A 20704-nucleotide genomic window follows, 5' to 3' on the forward strand; every position below is an offset into this window, starting at 1 on the left:
GAGAAAGAAAGAAGAAAGAGAAAATATTTTTTTAATGAGAGAAAGAATAATAAAAAAATTTTACCTTCTTACTACGGTGCATAACTTTAGATGGCTATGCACTATAGAGGAGGAGCTAAAATTTTTAAGTTTAGCTATAGCTCACTTTTTAAAATTGGTGGTGCTAAAAATAGCTATATAGCACCTCTAATGCTAGTGCTTTTAGCCACACACTAAAACCATTCTCCATATCCTTAAGGATTGTAGTAGGGTGAGACCTATTTAGGAGCAAGCAGGACCACCTCTAAGCTTGGCATTTCACCAATAGCCTCACAGTGCCGACCCTAGGCCTAGGCCATGGCCTAAGGCCCCCTACCATAGAAAGGCCCCCAATTATAGGGGTAGTAAGGTTTTTTTTTTTTTTTTTTTTTTTTTAATTAAAGAAAAAATGTGAGTTAGGTGTACATTTTTTTCCCACTCTTAAGAAGGCCTAAATTATTAGAGTTATGTTAGTATATTACAAGTTTTATTACATAGGTCCTATAAATTAATGTGCTAGTAATTCAATACTCATTGATTCTTTTGTTGAAGAGTTACCTCATTACCACATCAGTTTGTAAACTCTTTATAGTAAAATTTGTAGTAAGTTTAGCATTTTCTTTCACCATTAAATGAATGAAAAATGCTAAAGTTAATACAAATTTTACAATAAAAAAATTACAAATTGATGTGACAAGAATATGATTGGTATCACTTAAACAATATAATAAATGAATATTTAAATAACATTTTTTTTATTGGTGATATGCCAATTTGTAAAACGTATATAGTAAGTACCATTAGCTCACTTTGGTTGAATTAGTCATATTAATAAGTAAGAATTAATAATAGATTTGAAAAAATATATATATATATATATATAATTAAAAAAAAACTAAATATTATTTAAGTGATACTTAAAAGTAAAGAGAACCTATAAAATTTTCACCATAGGCCTCGCCCTGTAGCCTCAAGTTAAAGAACTGGATCAAATCAAACACCTCACCGCTTTTGGTTTCAACTCTCATTGCTTTGGTCAATTGGAAAACGTTATTTACTGTGGTGTGTTGGAAAATATGGGCGGGTATAAAGAAGCTTGTCATGAAAGGTGTACCGTTCAATGCTGGGGAAAAATAAAAATCATCGAAGTCAGCAAGTCAGTGGCACTCGAAATTTCGCATTGGAGTTCTCAAGTGTAAGAAATATTTGTAATTTTTTATTACATAGATTTCTTACCCATCGGGTATTTTCAAAGTCAATACTGATATTATTAGACATTGGATTGGCAGGACTTGGGGGGAGGCTAATACAGGATTTTGAAGGCAAATGGACATTAAGCCTGGCCTTTGATCTTCGCATTTCCTACCTCAAATGGGAGGTGGAAGCCTAGGATGTTCTCACTTAAGTCAAGAATGGTTCCAAACAAATTAAAAATTCTCACATACATAATTGTCAGTTCCTGATGAATAAATTCACAATGTGCAACATCGTAGTGTGTCACGGAGAAGACAGCCATTATGCACAGACTTCATAACAGGTTGACAGATCTGTAAGCTGAAAATATTGCATATTTTGGTAGGAGTTGAAAATGTTGCTATGCATATGGTAGGGACATTCCCAGTAGACCATGTCATGATTCAGAAACAACGTGAGATGATGAGTTCTAAAACTTAACTAAGAATTGCCACCATGATGTAATATTTTGCATTTCATAATAGAAGAATAGCTGGACAACACAGTCCCCTCCACCCTATTTTGCTAAATCATTAGTCACCAGCTAATAATACTAAATAAAAAGGCGTGAGGCAACTCATGAAAAGTGACCTGTTACTGTTAGCTAGCCTTTGTAAAGTCGACCACACCCATAAAGGAATCCTTTTATCAAACATTTTGGCCTCTCTATTTTTTTAATAAAAAGTTAGCTGACCATTTCAGATGAAGAAAAGCTAATCTTTTCACATTGGACTTCATTCCATAAGAAGCTTTTCCTTCGCAAAAGGAATAAAGACAATAGATTTAAATGTTGTATAACTTATAGTGCCGATTAATTAGATTGGGGGAAAAAACGAAACAAACAAACCCACAGCTCGTTGAGCAATGCTAGAACAGCAAAATAAACCACTTGGCAAGTCAACTTTCTCGGTTTGTTGCTTCCTTAAAGGCATTAACAAGGGTAGCTCAAAGTAGAGAATCAGAGACTGAAGATACTGACTGAACAATACAGGTATCGTTATGATATTAATGATTCAAATTCTCAGGGCCTGTCAAATCTCCATCTCCATTATACAACCAAATGCTTATACTAGGCAAGAGTATGCATTTGCACACTAGTTCAGGAAAATTGGACAGATTAATGGTCAACTTATGCTAATCCAACATTCAGAAGTACTCCACGTCTCCCAATGGAGTAATGCATAAAATCACATTTACTTACAGCCACAAGCCCACTACACCATCTGAATTTGCTGATAACCAAAATGGCTAACTCACTTTTTTTTATATAAGTAAAAATGGCTAACTCACATTAAATTGGAAAGAACAAAATATGAATCAGAACTGTTACAAACAGCTTGGTCTATCAAGTCTGCTGCCTTACCAGAAAGGCAGTGAAACAAGAATCTTACTAAGATGTTATAGGGAAGGAAGAAACAAGTGCAGTGAATATAGAATCTCCAAACTAGCAGAACAATCTCCTAATCCCTGACAAAAAGACTGAAAGAAATGCACACCTCATCAACTTATATGTAGCATTTTAAATACTCCTCTCAAATGCCCTAGTCTACCACATTTCTTAGACAATTCTTTGCACTTTTAAAACTTCTTAGATAATTCTTTGCAGTTTAATAATTCACACAAGAATATTCCTCCCCAACTCCCTTTGATCATTTGACATTCTAGCGCAGAACAAGTTGTTTCCTGTTTGCTACTGAGCAATAAGCTTTTACAATTGAAAAAAAAAAAAAAAACAACCACGAAGGTACAGTTTCAAAATCTATGTAAAGAATAATACACCCCCTTTTAGCTAAAGCAAAATGCTCTAAAAATCATTTGATACAAATTGGAAACCAAAGTGAAAGAAATGAGTAACTGCAAAGCGACAAGGAGTAACCAATAGATAACCAAAGGTTCATTTTGCAATTAAATATCACATAAAAAGTCACAAGCATCCAAAAATTCAGTGAGTACAGCTCTCAAATTTTCAAACTCAAGAGGTCCTACAAAGAAATGCAAGAGAATTCTGATAAGGACAGAAAAAAGAAGAGTAAAAAAAATAAAGGCATAGATTCAATAGGCAGGAAATATCATCATTGGAGAGAAAAGCCAAGTACAATAAAATATCATTGTGTGGAAATATAGTCCCACCCAGGTCACTGAATTTCATATCAACACCTATGCAAAAGGGCCAATATACCATTTGAAAGGAGGCCATTCAGATTGTATTGAATGACCAGCAACCAGTACCAACAAAGCTGGCATCAAATTTCATATTAATTTGAAGTGAACATGCTAAAGCAAGTAAATAACACAGCCAACATGCCATAGAACAGTACTTTGCACAAGACTTTAAACTGGTTGCTTAATCACTTGATTTAAATTTCCCTATAACTAGAGCGACAAACATTTTTTTTCCCCAGATAAGTATAACTAAAGAGAAACACAAAAATTTCCAGTTTCAAAATACATCACCACCCGTATTCAACCTTAAATCACTTTACAAACTATTTTCCATATCAATGACTCCCAAAATAAAAAAGCAGAACAATCACCTGCACTATGATGCCGTAAACAAACACACCCTATTCGAACTAGAAGATTCCACAGTCCCACTTTGCAGCATGAAGTTGCACCTTATTTCCCAAATGATCCCAGCTGAAAACTAACCAAAGAAATCAATACGAAAGATCCATTCCAACAGAGATAATACCATTGGCAACCAGTTTTCTTTAACAACCCACCTCCTCCCAACCCACACCACCACCAAAACATGAACAAAATCACACAATAAGCAAATTCAAATCAAACTCCTAAACACCAATAACTGCTAAAGAATCCTCAAAATCCTACAATATCAACTTCAGACCAAGTCACCATAAACCAGTTGCCAATGCTAAATTCTGAAAATTTCAAAATATACCCATTTCAGATAAAACCCCCCAAAGACCTCAAATCCAATGAGAAATTGTCGAAATTCCAAAAGACCCATTTCAAATCCCACGAGGAATCTTCAAAATTCCAAAAAACCCATTTCAGAACACACCCCAAAAACCTCGAATCCAACAAAGACCAGGTCAAAATTTCATGAATTAACAAGCATTCAACGAAGTCTCAAATCCGAGCATACGAAGTTCTGAGCGGCTGACTATCATGGCTCCCCACAACCGAGAGCAATCCACCTTCCACAGCGCTTTCCTCGTCGAGAAACAAGTCCTCAGTGCCACGAAACGCGGCGTGTAACCCAACAACAACAACCCCAACAATCAGAGCCACCAAAACATTCAATCCCACATCGGTCAACACCAGAGCTATGACAGTCACAACTCCCAGCACACCCAATACGACACGGTCGTCTAGCGTCTGACCGAAAACGACAACTGGGTTGGGTCTATCGAAGTAGAGGAAGAACCAGGCGACGAAGACGAGGAGAAAAACGATCATGGAAACTGGGTGCCACAGGAGGCTGAGGAAGAGGATGAAGAGAGCGACCATGGCGTAGTTTACACGGAAGTGGTAGAAGTTCTGCTTGATGCGTGAAAGGGCATCTGAGTACGAGTAAGGGAGAGAGAAGGAGGAGAATGGTGTGAAAAGCTCCGCCCATGGGCGGCGCGTGGCTACCAGGGTTCGGGTGGCGCGCGTCGCGCGTGCGATGAAGGTTAAGGAGGTCGGCGAAGTGGGAGGTGGCTGTGTGGTGGTGGTGGTGGTGGTGGTGGCGCCATAACCCGCGGGTGATTTCAGAGACATTGCTGGTGACCTTGTGAATACGAATGGGATTTTTTCTTTTTTTGGCTTTTTGGATCTCAAAGTTTGAGTGAGAGGAATTCCTTTTAAGCAAAGGATTCTCTCAGGGAAAAGTGAAGAGTTGAATGAGAGGGAAATGAAAATGGTTTCTTTGGGGCTGCTTTTATATGGTTTTTGCATTTCATGAAATGGACTTTTTGAATTTTTATTGAATTTGAGCTAATAATGTTTTTTTTTTTTTTTTTGGAATAAAAATATTGTTTTGTGTCCTAATATTATTGAAATCTAAAAACTTACAACGCTCAGTTTTTTTTTTTTTTTTTTTAAATTAGTTTAATTGGTAAAATTTTTAATGGTTGAATAAGAGATCTGAGATTTAATTTTCTTTTACACTAAAAATTAATTAGTATTTTGATCTGATAATAAAGAGTTATCATTAAAAATGGAGGTCATAAATTAAAATTCTCTAAAAAAGGAAGAAAAAAAAAAGTGGGAGGTGGCTGTGTGGTGGTGGTGGTGGTGGTGGCGCCATAACCTGCGGGTGATTTCAGAGACATTGTTGGTGATTTTGTGAATACAAATGGGATTTTTTTTTTTTTTTTTGGCTTTTTGGATGTCAAAGTTTGAGTGAGAGGAATCCCTTTTAAGCAAAGGATTCTCTCAGAGAAAAGTGAAGACTTGAATGAGAGGGAAATGAAAATGGTTTCTTTGGGGTTGCTTTTATATGGTTTTTGCATTTCATGAAATGGACTTTTTGAATTTTTATTTATTTTTATTGAATTTGAGCTAATAATGTTTTTTCTTTTTTTTTTTTGGAATAAAAATAATGTTTTGTGTCCTAATATTATTGAAATCTAAAAACTTACAACGCTCAATTTTTTTTTTAAATTAGTTTAATTGGTAAAATTTTTAATGGTTGAATAAGATATCTGAGATTTAATTTTCTTTTACACTAAAAATTAATTAGTATCTTGATCTGATAATAAAGAGTTATCATTAAGAGTAGATGTCATAAATTAAAATTCTCTCAAAAAGGAAGGAAAAAAAAAAAAAAAAAAAGCTTGCGGTTTCTTTTTAGCTTATCTGCATATTACACAGTACTTATTAAATGATATTTCTTAAAAAAATATGTGACAAAAATCTAAAAGCAAATAATTATATTATTTGCAAGAAAACAAAGTTCAACATTTAATAAAAAATAATATTTTTAAAAAATAAAATGATAATGTTACTATAACTCTTTTTTATTTTATCTAAGATAGAATTCAACTCTAATTTTAAACTTTAATTTAAATTAAGCGGTGTGAAACTCACTCCTACAACTTTTTACAATTACCTAATAACTGTGATTGGTTAGTGACACATCACTCTTATAAAAAAAACCACAAAATTTTTTTTTCTTCATTTAATGTACAGTTGATGGTTTGTTTCCTCTATGTTCAAGTTTTAGGCTCCGCTTGGGAGTTTATAAGGGAATGGAATGGAATAGATTGAGATGGTCATAAGGAAATGGAAAAGAATAGAATGGAATGGAATGTATTTAAGTAAGGCAAAAGAATAGAATGAAATGGAATTAAGTAATCTTGATTGGATGTTTTAAAATAAATAAATGGAAAGGAATGAAAATGAATAGAATGTAAGTAATCCTATTTGGGAGCAACATGGAGAGAATAGAATGGAATCATTTTATTACAATATTACTATTAGACCCCTATTTTAAAATAAAGGGTTGAATATATAGGGGTATTTTGGGAGTTTGAGTAAAAAAATTATTAAATCTAATTTCATTTCCTCCCATTCCTCCCAATTTCGGGGGGAATGAAAATTTGAGGTTTTAAGGGAATAGAGAGGAATAAGTATTTCCTCCTACCCATTTCATTCCCTCTCATTTATACTCCCAAATAAGGGAATGGACTTTCCATTCCCTCCATTAAAACTCCCAAACAAGAGAATGGAAGAATATTCTAAAATTATTCTTTTTATTCCTTTCCATTTCTTCCTCCCAAGAGGAGCCTTAGGCTCCGCTTGGGAGTTCATAAGAGAATGGAATGGAATGGAATGAGATGGTCATAAGGGAATGGAATGGAATGAAATGTATTTAAGTAAGGGAAAGGAATGGAAAAGAATGGAATGGAATGGAATTAAGTAACCTTGATTGGATCTTTTAAAATAAAGGAATGGAATGTAAGTAATCCTGTTTGGGAGCAACATGGAGAGAATGGAATGGAATCATTTTATGACAATATTACTATTAGACCCCTATTTTAAAATAAAAGGTTGAATATATAGGGGTATTTTGGGAGTTCTAGTAAAAAAATCATTAAATCTAATTTCATTCCCTCCCATTCCCTCCCATTCCTCCCAATTTCGGGGGGAATGAAAATTTGAGGTTTTAAGGGAATAGAGAGGAATGAGTGTTCCCTCCTATCCATTCCATTCCCTCTCATTTAAACTCCCAAACAAGGGAATGGACTTTCCATTCCCTCCATTAAAACTCCCAAACAAGAGAAGGGAAGAATATTCTAAAATTATTCTTTTTATTCCTTTCCATTCCATTCCATTCTCTCCTCCCAAGCGGAGCCTTAGGCTCCGTTTGGGAGTTTATAAGGGAATGGAATAGAATGGAATGGAATGATTATAAGGGAATGGAAAGGAATGGAATGGAATGAACTAAATTTAAGTAAGGGAAAAGAATGGAAAAGAATGGAATGGAATGGAATTAAGTAACCTTATTTGGATGTTTTAAAATAAAGGAATGGAAAGGAATGAAAATGAATGGAATGTAACTAATCTTGTTTGGGAGCAACATGGAGGGAATGGAATGGAATCATTTTCTGATAATATTACTATTAGACCCCTATTTTAAAATAAAGAGTTGAATATATAGGGGTATTTTGGGAGTTTTAGTAAAAAAATCATTAAATCTAATTTCATTCCCTCCCATTCCTCCCAATTTTGGGGGGAATGAAAATTTGAGGTTTTAAGGGAATAGAGAGGAATGAGTGTTCCCTCCTATCCATTCCATTCCCTCCCACTTAAACTCCCAAACAAGGGAATGAGCTTTCCATTCCCTCCATTAAAACTCCCAAACAAGGGAATGGAAGAATATTCTAAAATGATTCTTTTCATTCCTTTCCATTCCATTCCATTCCCTCCTCCCAAACGAGGCCTTAGAGTGTAGTAGAATTCATAGTCTTCCACACACGTAAGCTAGAAAATCACTCACTCTTTCTTTCTCAATAAACAAAACAAAATTGGAATTAGTAAATTAAAAATATTATAAAAAAAATGTCAAACCTCTCCCTCTTTTTTTTTTTGGTGCTTATTGCTGGAAATTTTGCCACTCTCTCCATTTAAAGCACATAAAGTAATTTAAAAAAAAAACCTTTTTTGTACTTGCGTTGGATCTTCTTCTCTGCTCCTTTCAAGTTTGGCTCCACTGTGGATTTGAGTTAAACCCCTCTCTCTCTCTCTCTCTCTCTCTCTCTCTCTCTCTCTCTCTCTCTCTCTCTCTCTCTCTCTCTCTCTCTCTCTCCTTGTTTTTATAAGTGAAAAGTAGCTTTACCTTGTGTTTGTTTTACCCTTGGTAGGATAAAATGGAGTTATTCCATCAGTCCTGTTTAGCTTAGAACATTCCCATCAACACTTCTAAAAAATTTATTATTTATCATCTCAAAAATTAATTTTATAATATATAACACATCATTTTACAATATTTATTTCATCAAAACTTCTATTTTTTTAACACTCCATTGAAATATTCTTTCTTTATTATTTTTTATTCATTTTTTTTTATTTTTCCTCTCTCTCTACTCCGTCTCTCTCTTTCTCTCCTCTGTCTCTCTCTTTATTAAACAAATAATTTTTTTTTTACAATCTTGTTACAGTGGGCTGCTATCTCTAGCAACCTACTGTAGCTGGATTGCAAAATGAATAGGATTTAAGAGCTTTGATGGAGTATGCTTTTTGATCCTTTGATACTAAAATTTAGCATTTATAGCATTTGAGAGTGTTGATAAGAATGCTCTTAGATTTTAAGCTTTTACACAATCTATATTCATTATTTTGATTGTTATTCACTATTTTTATATAACTCATTATGTCATTCATATTTTGGGGAGGTGTAGCATGGGTTTTATGAAAAAAAAATTATAATAGAGGTGGTCACGTCTACAATTCTTTCTTTGATTTTTATTATTTTTATTATATTATTTTTGTTTTATTAGATAAAACTTTACCTTTTTTTATTTTTTTATTTTTTTTATTGATGGTAATATTGGTGTTGTTATATATATATATGATTGGGTTTAAGTTACACCTGGTGTAACTCTAAGCAATGTTACACCACTCAATATTTCTTAATTAGATGCGAATATTGATAAATCCACTGTTAGATTACATTATCTTTGTATATTCTTTATGAGATAGGTTTAAGTTACACCTGGTGTAATTCTACAAAAGTTATACCTTTTTTAGACCGTAGATTTTTAAAATATCTAATGGTTAAAAAAAATTATTAAATATGATTGCTTCCACCTTATTACCTAATTAATACTAGCATTCTCTCTCTTTCATTTATTGCTTTCCAAGAGATAATATTTTGTTCAACACAACCTAAACAAAAAAATCTAATTTTCTGGTTAGACTGCGTTGAAGCAGCAAATAACCTTTTTTATTTTTTATTTTATCAAATAACTTAAAAAAAAAAAAATTACAGTGAAGATAGAAGTATATATGTGTAAAAAAAAAAAAAAAACTGAGTTTGAACACAGGGGCCACCCTGGTGGGCCATGGCTACCAAACACCAGTAAACAAAACAAAAGAAAAATTCCATAAATTTTTTTTTTTTAAAATAAACTTCCAGTTGGCCCTTAAAAAAAAAAAGACCATAAAATTTTGAAAGGTAACAAGTCCAGAGGACCTGAAATCACCACATAATGTCCGAGGATTATGTTGTTTTCTCCAAAGCCAGCCCAAAGGATGCCTCAACAATCGTTGAATGCTTTGAAAAGTAATGTAGATGGTTGAGCCAATGCTTGAATCGAAGTAAATTAGGAATTTTCTTCTCAAAACGCACTCTTCTTCAGTCCTGTAGAACAATAAAGCAAACCCACCAAATGAGAAAGCTCAAAGTTGATGCTATATACTTGGGTGCACCAATGTTTATCTCCAAAGACCCTAGATTCTATATTCCTTGAAGATTTTAAATTTCTTTTTTGGTAAGACTACGTTGAAGCAGCAAGTCCAGAAGATCTACCTTTCAAAATTTTATGGTCTTTTTTTTTTTTTTTTTAAAAGACCGATTGGAATTTTTTTTTTTTAATTTTTTTTATGGAACTTTTGTTTTGTTTTGTTTTGTTTACTGGTGTTTGGCAGCCATGGCCCACCGGGGTGGCCCCTGTGTTCAAACTAAGCATTTTCTTTGTTTTTTTTTATTTTACACAAATATATGCTTCTATCTTCACCGTAAATTTTTTTTTTTTTTTTAAATTATCTGATGAGATAAAGTTATCTGATAAAAAAAAAAAAGTTATCTGCTGAGAGAGAGAGAATGCTAGTATTAATTAGGTAATAAAATGGAAACAATCATATTTAATGATTTTTTTTAACCGTTAGATCTTTTAGAAATATACAATCTAAAAAAGATGTAACTTTTGTAGAGTTATATCAGGTGTAACTTTAACTCATCTCATTCTTTATACTTGCAAAATTTCAAGGTGATCAAAAATTAATTTCCATGACATCAATCAATTATTAAAATTCAAATTTATGTAGTTTAAAATAATATATAAAATATGAGTTTATGGATCAAATGATAAATAACATCCGATTGATATGAAAATTGGCATGTATTGAAAGAACATATAGAACATGTAATTTAACAGTTGGATTTTCAAAATATTAATTCAATAACAAGTTATTAGGTGCTGTAAAATTGCTTAGAGTTACATTAGGTGTAACTTGAACCCAACTCACACACACATATATATATATATATATATATATATAGTTGTTAACTAATTAAAATGGGATAATTACACGTAACCCACCTGTGGTTTGGACGAAAATCACTTTGCCTACCTGTGATTTGAAAAGTGTCACTTAACCCACCTGAGGTATGTTTCGTTTGTTTTCCGTAACTCACCTCTATTAAAATTAGGGGTAAATAGATATTTTTGCCCAAAGTTTATGTCTCTCTCCTCTCAAAACAAAAAAAAAGACACTGAAACAAGAAAAAATAAGATCAAAAGGGAGGGTTTTGTGAAAATGTATCTCACTGTTTCTTTCCTCTTCTCAATCAAACTCCCTCTCAATTCTCAGAACTCTTCACCAGAGTAGGTCTACCGGTGTGGGACGTGGGTGTTTGACAAATCGTGGTGTTGAGATCGGCGTGCATAGGGTGGTGGAGATGTGGCAGATCGGTGTCTCGTGGTGGCGTTGGTTGCTGGGTTTGGTTACTTTGGTACAGTGGTGGGTTGTGGTTTGGGTATGCGATCTGTGTCGTGGTGGTGGGTCTACCGGCGTGGGACGTGGGCATTTGGCAGATCGTGGTGTTGAGCGTGCGTGGGGTGGTGGAGATGTGGCAGATCGGTGTCTCGTGGTGGTGTTGGTTGCTGGGTTTGGTACAGTAGTGGGTTGTGGTTTGGGTATGTGATTTGTGTCGTGGTGGTGGGTCTACTGACGTGGGACGTGGGCATTTGGCAGATCGTGGTGTTGAGATTGTGTGGGGTGGTGGAGATGTGGCAGATCGATGTCTCGTGGTGGCGTTGGTTGCTGGGTTTGGTACAATGGTGGGTTGTGGTTTGGAGCGTGCGTGGGGTGGTGGAGATGTGGCAAATCGGTGTCTCGTGGTGGCGTTGGTTGTTGGGTTTGGTACAGTGGTGGGTTGAGGTTTGGGTATGCGATTTGTGTCGTGGTGGTTGCTAGGCTTGGTTCATGTGTTTGCTTTAAGCTTCGATGATTGTTGAGATTTTTTTTTTTTCCGGAATTTTGTTCGAGTTTTGGTTGCTGGGATTGTTCTTGCTGGAGAAAGAATTTGAATAAAAATAAAAATAATTCTACATAAGATCTAACCCATCTGCAGTAAAGTTGAAAAGAAAATGAAAAGCTAAAAGAAAGAAATGGAAGTGAAAAAGAAGAAGAAAACATAACTCAAAACCCAAATGCAACCCAACATCACGCTCCTTCTAAAAACCCAAACCCAATCCAACACCGTGCTCCTCCTCAAAACCCATACCTAACCAACACAGCCAACTCGTGCTCCTCCACAGTCATCACCCAAGCCACCACGACCCAAAGCTGTCAACGATCTGAACTGGAGTGTGAGAGATGAGAGAGACATGGACAGAACAGGGAGAGAGCGGGGCAGAAAGAGCGTGAGGAGCACGAGTGTGTTACAAAAATATAGTTTGTGATTTATTGGAGTTCTTGAGACAAGTTTCTAAATTCTTATGAATAGCATCTTTTGATCTTATTTTTTCTTGTTTCAGTGTCTTTTTTTTTGTTTTGGGAGGAGAGAGACATAAACTTTGGGCAAAAATATCTATTTACCCTTGATTTTAACAGAGGTGGGTTAGGGAAAACAAACGGAACATACCTCAGGTGGGTTAAGTGACACTTTTCAAACCACGGGTAGGCAAAGTGATTTTCGCCCAAACCACAGGTGGGTTATGTGTAATTATCCCAATTAAAAAATAAAATTTGTGAAAAAAATTCAATTAACTATAAATCTAAGTGCTAGTTAATAAATATAACATGTTATGAAAGATTAAGCGAATTAACTATATTATTAATATAAAAAAGATGTTATATAACTTGAATAAAAAAAATTTATTAGTTGTTTTCATCTAAACAAGCATGTTGAATAAATTTTATATAAAATTTTCTTATTTAAGAGACATTTAAATATGTAAAACTTTAATTTAGTTATTACCTTATGCCTTAAAATTCACTGAGCTGGCCCTAAATGAAAAAGATCCCATCACATTGGAATGGAGGGAATTTGGATCCTTCATTTTCTTTTTCTTTTTTAATTATTTCTCTCTCTTTTCATATCATAATTGCAATCCACCTTATTCTTTTATCCTTGGCATACGAAAATAATGAATAAAATATGCATATACACAATTACTGTATGGGCTCAAAATTTGAAAGGATCAAAAAGGTATTGAGCTTGGATTAAAGTCCACCACAATTTATTTATAGAGGTGAGTTACTTGACCAATAGTTGAATTTTGAACAATAATTCCTATCCAAGGATCTATATTAAACAAGTGATTGGGTGAGAATTGATAATGATATAAGTTCTTTATTTCTTCTTCCTTGAAATAACCGAGGAGCCTTTACACTTGGCAAAATGCAAGATTAAGCTCTATTCTTTCTTTTTCTTAGGATCCGATCCCTATTCATTGGGGATCTCTTCCCTTTTATAGTATCCCAACTTTGATCTTAGCCCTCCACTTGGATGGTTGATGGTCTTTCATGAAGATACTTGTCTCATCCTTCTTTTCCCTCTTTTTGAGGCCTTGTTGAGCAAGTAATAGGCTATGAAGGCACTATTTAGGTGTCATTCGGTTATTAATGTGACATGCTTGATTGGTATTATGCATTTAATGCATAAGTGATGGTATATTTGGAAGTTTCCTTTGCCACCTAATTAGGACAGTTATTGTTACCTTCCTTGGGTTGAGACATGCAACTTGACTTCGAACATTTCACACCCTCCTCAGCTCATTCATCTCCACAATCTTTCCTCAGACCTATTTCCTCCTTAGGCATCTTTCTCCTTGGCAGGGCCTACACGACCATTTAAAACATTTAGTTGGGGTTTATTTTATATTTAGGCTAAAGCCCAATTCTATTACGAGCCCTTTTGGTCCTTGCAGCTACAATTTATGTACAAAGCTGCAATAGCTAACAGTGAAAATGAACCATAGATACATAAATTTACATGCAATGATGGGTGATTTTTAAAGTTGATTGGCCAAGATTTGCATTTAGGTTATTTTACATGAACTGGTGCAAGTGCTGTTACTAAGCCTAAGGCATTTTCCACCTACTAGGCTCTCATAATTAGTAATCATGACTTATGGGTGGCCTATCCATTGATCATTATCATCCTCTCTCTATCTCACAATCCTTTTCCATTTTCGCCTCTCCTTTAGTGTTACCATATAAGCCCAAATCCTCCTGCATTTACTCTGGTTTCCACTTTAGGAATGCTTCCTATTAATTAAATAGTTGTGTCATTTATTGTGCCAACTATTCACCAACTCCTCATCAATCCCTTTTCCTTATGAAAGAGTAATACTATGAAGTACAGACACAAACTATTTTACAAACATTTTACAAATGGCTGATGTAACATACTTTACATCAATTTTTTAATGACTAAAATTCCACATAAGATATTAACAAACCCAAATTATAAAAAAATAAAAATAAAAATAAAAATAAAGAACCTCAAGCTTCTCTGCCTCCCTCCCTCCCTCCAATCCCAAATCTACAAAAATGTGATTATACAATCCCCAAACCCACCGCTTCCTCTTGCCCATGCCTTCACTCCACCATACACCGACACACACCATCCTCACACAAGTCACCAAATTCATTGTTGGAGCCACCGTGAGCATGGTGTTGACAACAACAAGGATTATACTCTGTTTCAATATTGAAATTTATTTATTTATTTACTTGATTCATATGAAAATTTGGTGTAAAGTATTGCAATATCTATGGCCTTGAGGCAACTAATGGATTGTATAAAAATGTGGATGGAATGGGTCGTAATAACTGATAGCCAAAAAGAATTTTTCTGTATTTTGAGCTTGTGAATAATCATCTAGAGATTTTCTGTGTTTACAAATGTAAATTAAATGTTTGCTTAAATTTGTTTAATTCATATTTTGAGTCTTGCAAGTGGGTTTGATATACCCAAGTGGATGGATTTGAAACAAAGGGCTGCTATTTAGTAATTCATACCAGTTGGGAGTATTTGCAATATAAATCTAATTTTGAGTAACATACTGCTGGACCTTTGTTCAATCCTGATAAGGGATAAGGATAATTTTGTAATATTAGAACTTACCCATGGCAAGGCGTAGAGTGACACCCCAAATCAACCTGTCAGCCTTGCATCTATCAACACATGGCAAACAGTAAGTCTACAAAGCTGACGGGATTAACTTAGGACGGGGATTGAAAGTTGACGGCGCCATGATGAAGGGAAGAACTAGGCTGACGATTCTGATGTAACCCTAAATTGGTCTCCATACATACGTATAAGGAAATTTCTTGTGCCCCATGCCCAATGTTGATCAAAAAGACTCCTACAAGGAAAGGATTCCGAAAAATACGCTCATGAGGATTCCTATAAGAAAAAAACTTCTAAACCAAGGAAAGAGATGTCAACCTTTTTTTACTATAAAATTCTCAATACCCTCACTGACCAAGGTATGCATAATTTACCCTGCTCTAGCACTCTAGAGTTGTGAGAAGTTCTAACTTGACCTTCGAAGGGTACTTGTCCGGCATCACACTGGTGCTCTCTATAAGGTCTTCTCTTTTTGTTGTTCAGAAGCTATTTCGAGCACGTGAGGATCCTGTGATTTACTGTTGATTTTTCGGCATCATCAAATCCTATATATTCTAAAGTAAATTTTTGTACCTGCTGTTTGCATGAATAGCTTTTATACCCTCAGACTTTGGATTTTGTCATTTGTCTTGTTACTGACTTGATTGTGCAGCAAGATGTGGATACTAGTGTATTGAAGAAAGTGATAGAACATAGTAGAAGATGGTTGTCCAGTTTATAGATATCTTGAATGAAGAATTTATTCGATAGAGAGAACATACTTTGAAAGGGATTGTTTTTCTTTGGGCAATATACAAGATGACAAGTTTTGTTGTTAATTGCAGGTGTTCATTCCTAGAGGAAGAAGTTTAGTGATTCTGCACTTGTGTTCTACAATAGGTAGGGAAGGAGGATGATGCTACATTGGAGCTGCATCAACCAAAGAGGAAGCTACTTTTGACCCTCTCAAAGGTTTTTTTTTGGGTAGCGTAAATGAAGTGAACACATTGTATGATTGTGCTTATGGATTGCTGTCAGTCTTTTGTTTATTGCAATTTTTTTTTTCCAGTGTTTTTCCTGGTCTTACTGATTTGGTATACTTATTTTCAGCTTTATGATTTTAGCTGTTTTTTGAATATGATAATGAGTTATCCTCTATTCAAGTAAAGGCTTTGTTGTATTATAGGGATGGCCCTTGATATGTATTGTTGTGTTTGTATCTAGTTCGTGTTGAAGTAGGTTATGTAATGAACTCGAACAAAATGAGTACCAAACATGCCCATCTCTTAATAACATAAATAAAGAGCAATGCTATCCATCCCTTTATTTGTAATTTGACAAAAGATCTTTAAATTGATGCCCATGATGTTAAGCCTACATAAAGAACAAAAGAAAATGTATTAAATTATTTACAAATTCACGTGCCAATAATTGACATAGCTAAATATACATTGTACTAACAATAATTGTAGCAGATCCAATAATTAAAGTTGTTTATATGATGTTTTTGTGTTCCATAAACACTAAACTAGTCAGTATTTGGCCCTAGTCATCCACTTCCCCGAAATTGATTTGGATGACACTACAAATACAAATGTCATTAAACAAACAAAAAAGGTAAAAACTCTTAATGAGTATAGCATTGAATAACAGTTAAGGAATTATTGATAGTTGGTGTATATTGCTTCCTGGAGTGCCTAAATATCTTGGGTTATTACTAGTTGCCGGTCTTTGATTAGCCTGTAATCAAATTATATATATTGGCAAAAAACACAAATAAATAGTATAAAATGCTTATTTTCTAAAATCCTTTCAATCTTTTACTTTTGCTCATTTTCTTCCTTAACAATGACAATTTCTTCATCTGAAGACATGTTGTCTTCATTCTTTGACAATCACATAATTGTTTCCAATAAAAATACTATTCAATTATATAATAATAATAATAATAATAATAATAATAAATATAAACTTTAAACTATGTATTGAATTTAGAAACATTAAAAATAAAATGACTAAACTATAAAATTAAAATTAAGTAATTTCTTTACACAAAAAAAAAAAAAAAAAAAAAATACAAGTAGTCGAGGAATTACTAGAAGTAGAAGAATTAGAAGTATTAGATAGCATTGTGGGAGCATTAGTCTCAGCCATGGCTCCAGCAGCTTTTGCATAGAATCCAGCAACTTGTGTGGCGGTGGCATGAGTTGAAGTGTGGTGGGGTGGAGGCATGGACAAGAGGAAGCTAATTGTGGATTTGGGATTTAAGACTGAAGAGGCAATAAGGGAGGGAGGCAAAGAAGCTTGATGGTTTTAGATTTTTTTATTTTTTTATAATTTGAGTTTGTTAATATCTTATGTGGCATTTTAGTTTTTAAAAAGTTGACATGGAGCATGCCATAGTTTGTAAAATGTTTGTAAAATAGTTTGTGTGTATAGTATTACTCATTTTGAATTATTCCATAAGTAGCATTCCAAATTTTTTGTTCATTCCTTCGATCCCACTAAGTTAACTCCCAAACTATTGACCCAAAACTTTAACTTTATAAGGATAGAAAATAATAAAAGCATAAACAAGTTAAAAAAAAATTGTGCTTAGTAATTTTTCAAATTAAAAAAAAAATTGTATAAAATAAAATCATTTTCAACATAAATTAATAAATTGTATATTCACATGTAAAATGCATAATTCTTGAACCTCTAATAAAATTATCAAATAATATGAAAAACTGAAAAACTATGATCTTAAAATAAATAAATAAATTTCATTCAAGAGTGACACTTTAGGCTTTCGGATCCTAGGTTCCATTTCTCTTGCCTTCATTTCTTTGAATTATTTTATATTTAAAGTAGCATAACACATTGAACCGATTCTATTTATTAAATAATTGGATTATCATCCAATTCAAGGTTACCGAGTTGAACCGGTTGATCTGGTCCGAGTTTGAAAACCTAGCTCATTACTACCTTTTTTTCATCTAAATTGAATTTTCACAACTATGAAATTGGTAGAGAGAACCATCTCACAAAAATATTTCAAACCTGAAAATTGCAACCCCATTATCATGGAAATTATTTTGACTTAGATTCGTTCAAAAAAATACTTAATCCAACATTATCTCAGACTCCTATTTTACTAAAATGTACATTGTTACAACACCTAAAATTGTTTTTGCCCAAAATACCATAACAAAACCAAATGGATACCAATAAATTTCATAAGTTGTGTGGTTGCTTTATCCTTCTCAAAATTTAATAGATTTTGGTTTCCTCCAAAAAAATTTTTTTTTTTTAATTTTTTGGGATTGTAGCTATGTTGTCAACCAATTCATCCATTACTCTCGCAATCAACTTTAATTGAATAAGTTCCTCAAAAAAAAAAAAAAAAACTTTAATTGAATAACATTTTGAGAGGATTAGGCAGAGTGCTTTTATAGCTTATGATAATAAAATTTTCATGATTAGAATGGTGCTTTTCATCATCATTGTGTGTTCCCCCATATAATGCGAGAATCATCACCCAACAACTCAAATGATTCTCAAAGGAAAAAAAAAATGATGTGGTTGTATAAGGTAACTTGTAAACCACATAAAAGTCCAGTCTAAAAAAATGAATCTTGTATAAATATATTACTCTTTTTACTTTTTCAAATACCAAAAAGGATTACTAATAAACTCCATAACTTCACATTCATAACTCAAACACTTGTATTATAACACATATTTTCGATTTCTGAAAATTGTTCACAAAATAAAAGTATCTTTGTAGACTTTAAAAAATTTAACAACCTTAGACCGTAGGAACATGAAATTAAAGCCTTCAATCTAGGACATAATCTCCATGCTTGTTATAAATGGGACTCTTTGCTGCTCCACCCGCTCTCTACTCCATGTTCTCGTGCCATCTTCAATAACCAAGCAAATCCAAAAATTAATAGTTAAATCACAATGCCAAAACATAAAACACAAATAAACCCAATAAATAAAAGATGAAATTATACACTCAATTTTTGTACTCTTAATTCATAATTATTTATGTGGGGGTCAATTATCTAGAAGGTACAATTAAAACTATACGAATTGGGCTTGTGGCCCAATCCGAGGATATTAACCAATCCGAGGATGGTCAAGTAAAGTTATAATGGGAATGGTATAAGAAGAAGAAATAAAGATTGTATGTGATAATCCAAAATACGTCTGAGGAGAAAAGTCATCTCAGAAACGGAGATCTGAGGTTGGGAAGAATGTCTTATCATTCTGGACATTCTTTAGGGTTGCGTCACAACTAGGAGTCGGACACAGGATAAGGGATGAGCAAAGGGAGGCAACAAATATCTTCAGAAGCTGCTACCTCCACATTAAATGTCTCCCAACTAATTCTCTAGCCGCATTAATATGGAGGTGATACCTGATCAGTGGTCAAACAACCTTACAACTACTAGTTGATGGTTCTGAGAGGTGTTGGATGGGACAAGAAGGAGTTCCTAGAATCTAACATACACGTGTATGGTAGAGATGATACCAAGATTGTAGTATATAGCATGGGAAGGTGGCCAAAGAAAAGGGATCGGAAAAAACCAAGAAATCTTTAGAAGAATACTTTGAACTCTTGTAACTTTGTTCATCAATAAGACATTATAACATAACTCCTCTGGCCGTGCCGAGGACAGATCTTCTTATCTTATTTGTGTTTAATGCTCTTAAATCAGCAACTCTTTCTTCTGGAATAGAACTAGTTCTTTCACCCCACACTCTACAAATTCATTGTTAAGGCTTGTTGGGCTAAAACCCAATCCTATACTGGGTCCAATCCAAATTCAGTCATTACAATTTAAATTGTCAATTTATAATAATAATGGACAATTTAACATGTATGTTTAATTAAATAAAATTATTTAAATTTTCAATTTATAATAATATTTTTATTTTTTTCTACTGGTTAAAGGGTAAGGAGAATTGGTAAAATTGTTAGTTTATACAAAATGTAACTTTATCAAAATATGGAAATGTGAATACCTATTTTTTAAGAGGGAATTTACATTCCCACAAAAATGGTATTGAGTGAGAAATTAAGAATTAAAATACCTCTAACATATGATTCATTGGAGTGATTTGTATTCAAAAGTGAGAACTTTTCAACATTCCTAAGAATTCTAAAATATTATCCCATACCAAATGCCAAATTATCCGGAATTCTTAAAGAAACTCGTACATAAAGAGAAGATAAATGATAATGGATTGACTCAATGTAAGTTCTGTGTTTTTTTTTTTTTTTTTTTTTTTTAATTGAGAATAATAATCTGATAAATTTTAGTTGTAACTTACACAATCGAAAAGTTAGGAAGGCTTAAACCAACTTGGGCTACTGGGACTCTACTACAATTTGTTTTTTTAATTTAAAAATGATGAGATACAACCATACCAAAGCTAATGCTAACACAATAACAACTATTAACGATCACATAATAACCACCCAATATGAAATAGCAACTAACATTCGATATTTAAGGGATTGTGTGTAACATTGCAGTCCATCAAGTCCTCCGGGCTTTTTCTTTAAAAAAAAATCCTCTGGGATATTTTTTTTTCTGTCAACATTAACCTTTTATTCAAATGGAAACTGAAGGTAGAAGACAGAACCACAAAATGATGTCAAAC

The 20704-nt window shown here is 33.6% G+C and overlaps 1 protein-coding gene across 1 annotated transcript; it reads right to left on the reverse strand.

Moving 5' to 3' along the window:
* Positions 1-3577: 3577 nt before the first annotated feature.
* LOC126717454 (PRA1 family protein E) lies at positions 3578-5121 on the reverse strand. The gene has a single exon (XM_050419199.1). It carries the CDS (start codon positions 4975-4977, stop codon positions 4345-4347), a length of 633 nt encoding a protein of 210 aa, XP_050275156.1. The 5' UTR covers positions 4978-5121; the 3' UTR covers positions 3578-4344.
* Between the last annotated feature and the right edge of the window lie 15583 nt (positions 5122-20704).

The sequence above is a fragment of the Quercus robur genome, chromosome 3 (assembly GCF_932294415.1).
Source record: "Quercus robur chromosome 3, dhQueRobu3.1, whole genome shotgun sequence".
NCBI classification, from domain to species: domain Eukaryota; kingdom Viridiplantae; phylum Streptophyta; class Magnoliopsida; order Fagales; family Fagaceae; genus Quercus; species Quercus robur.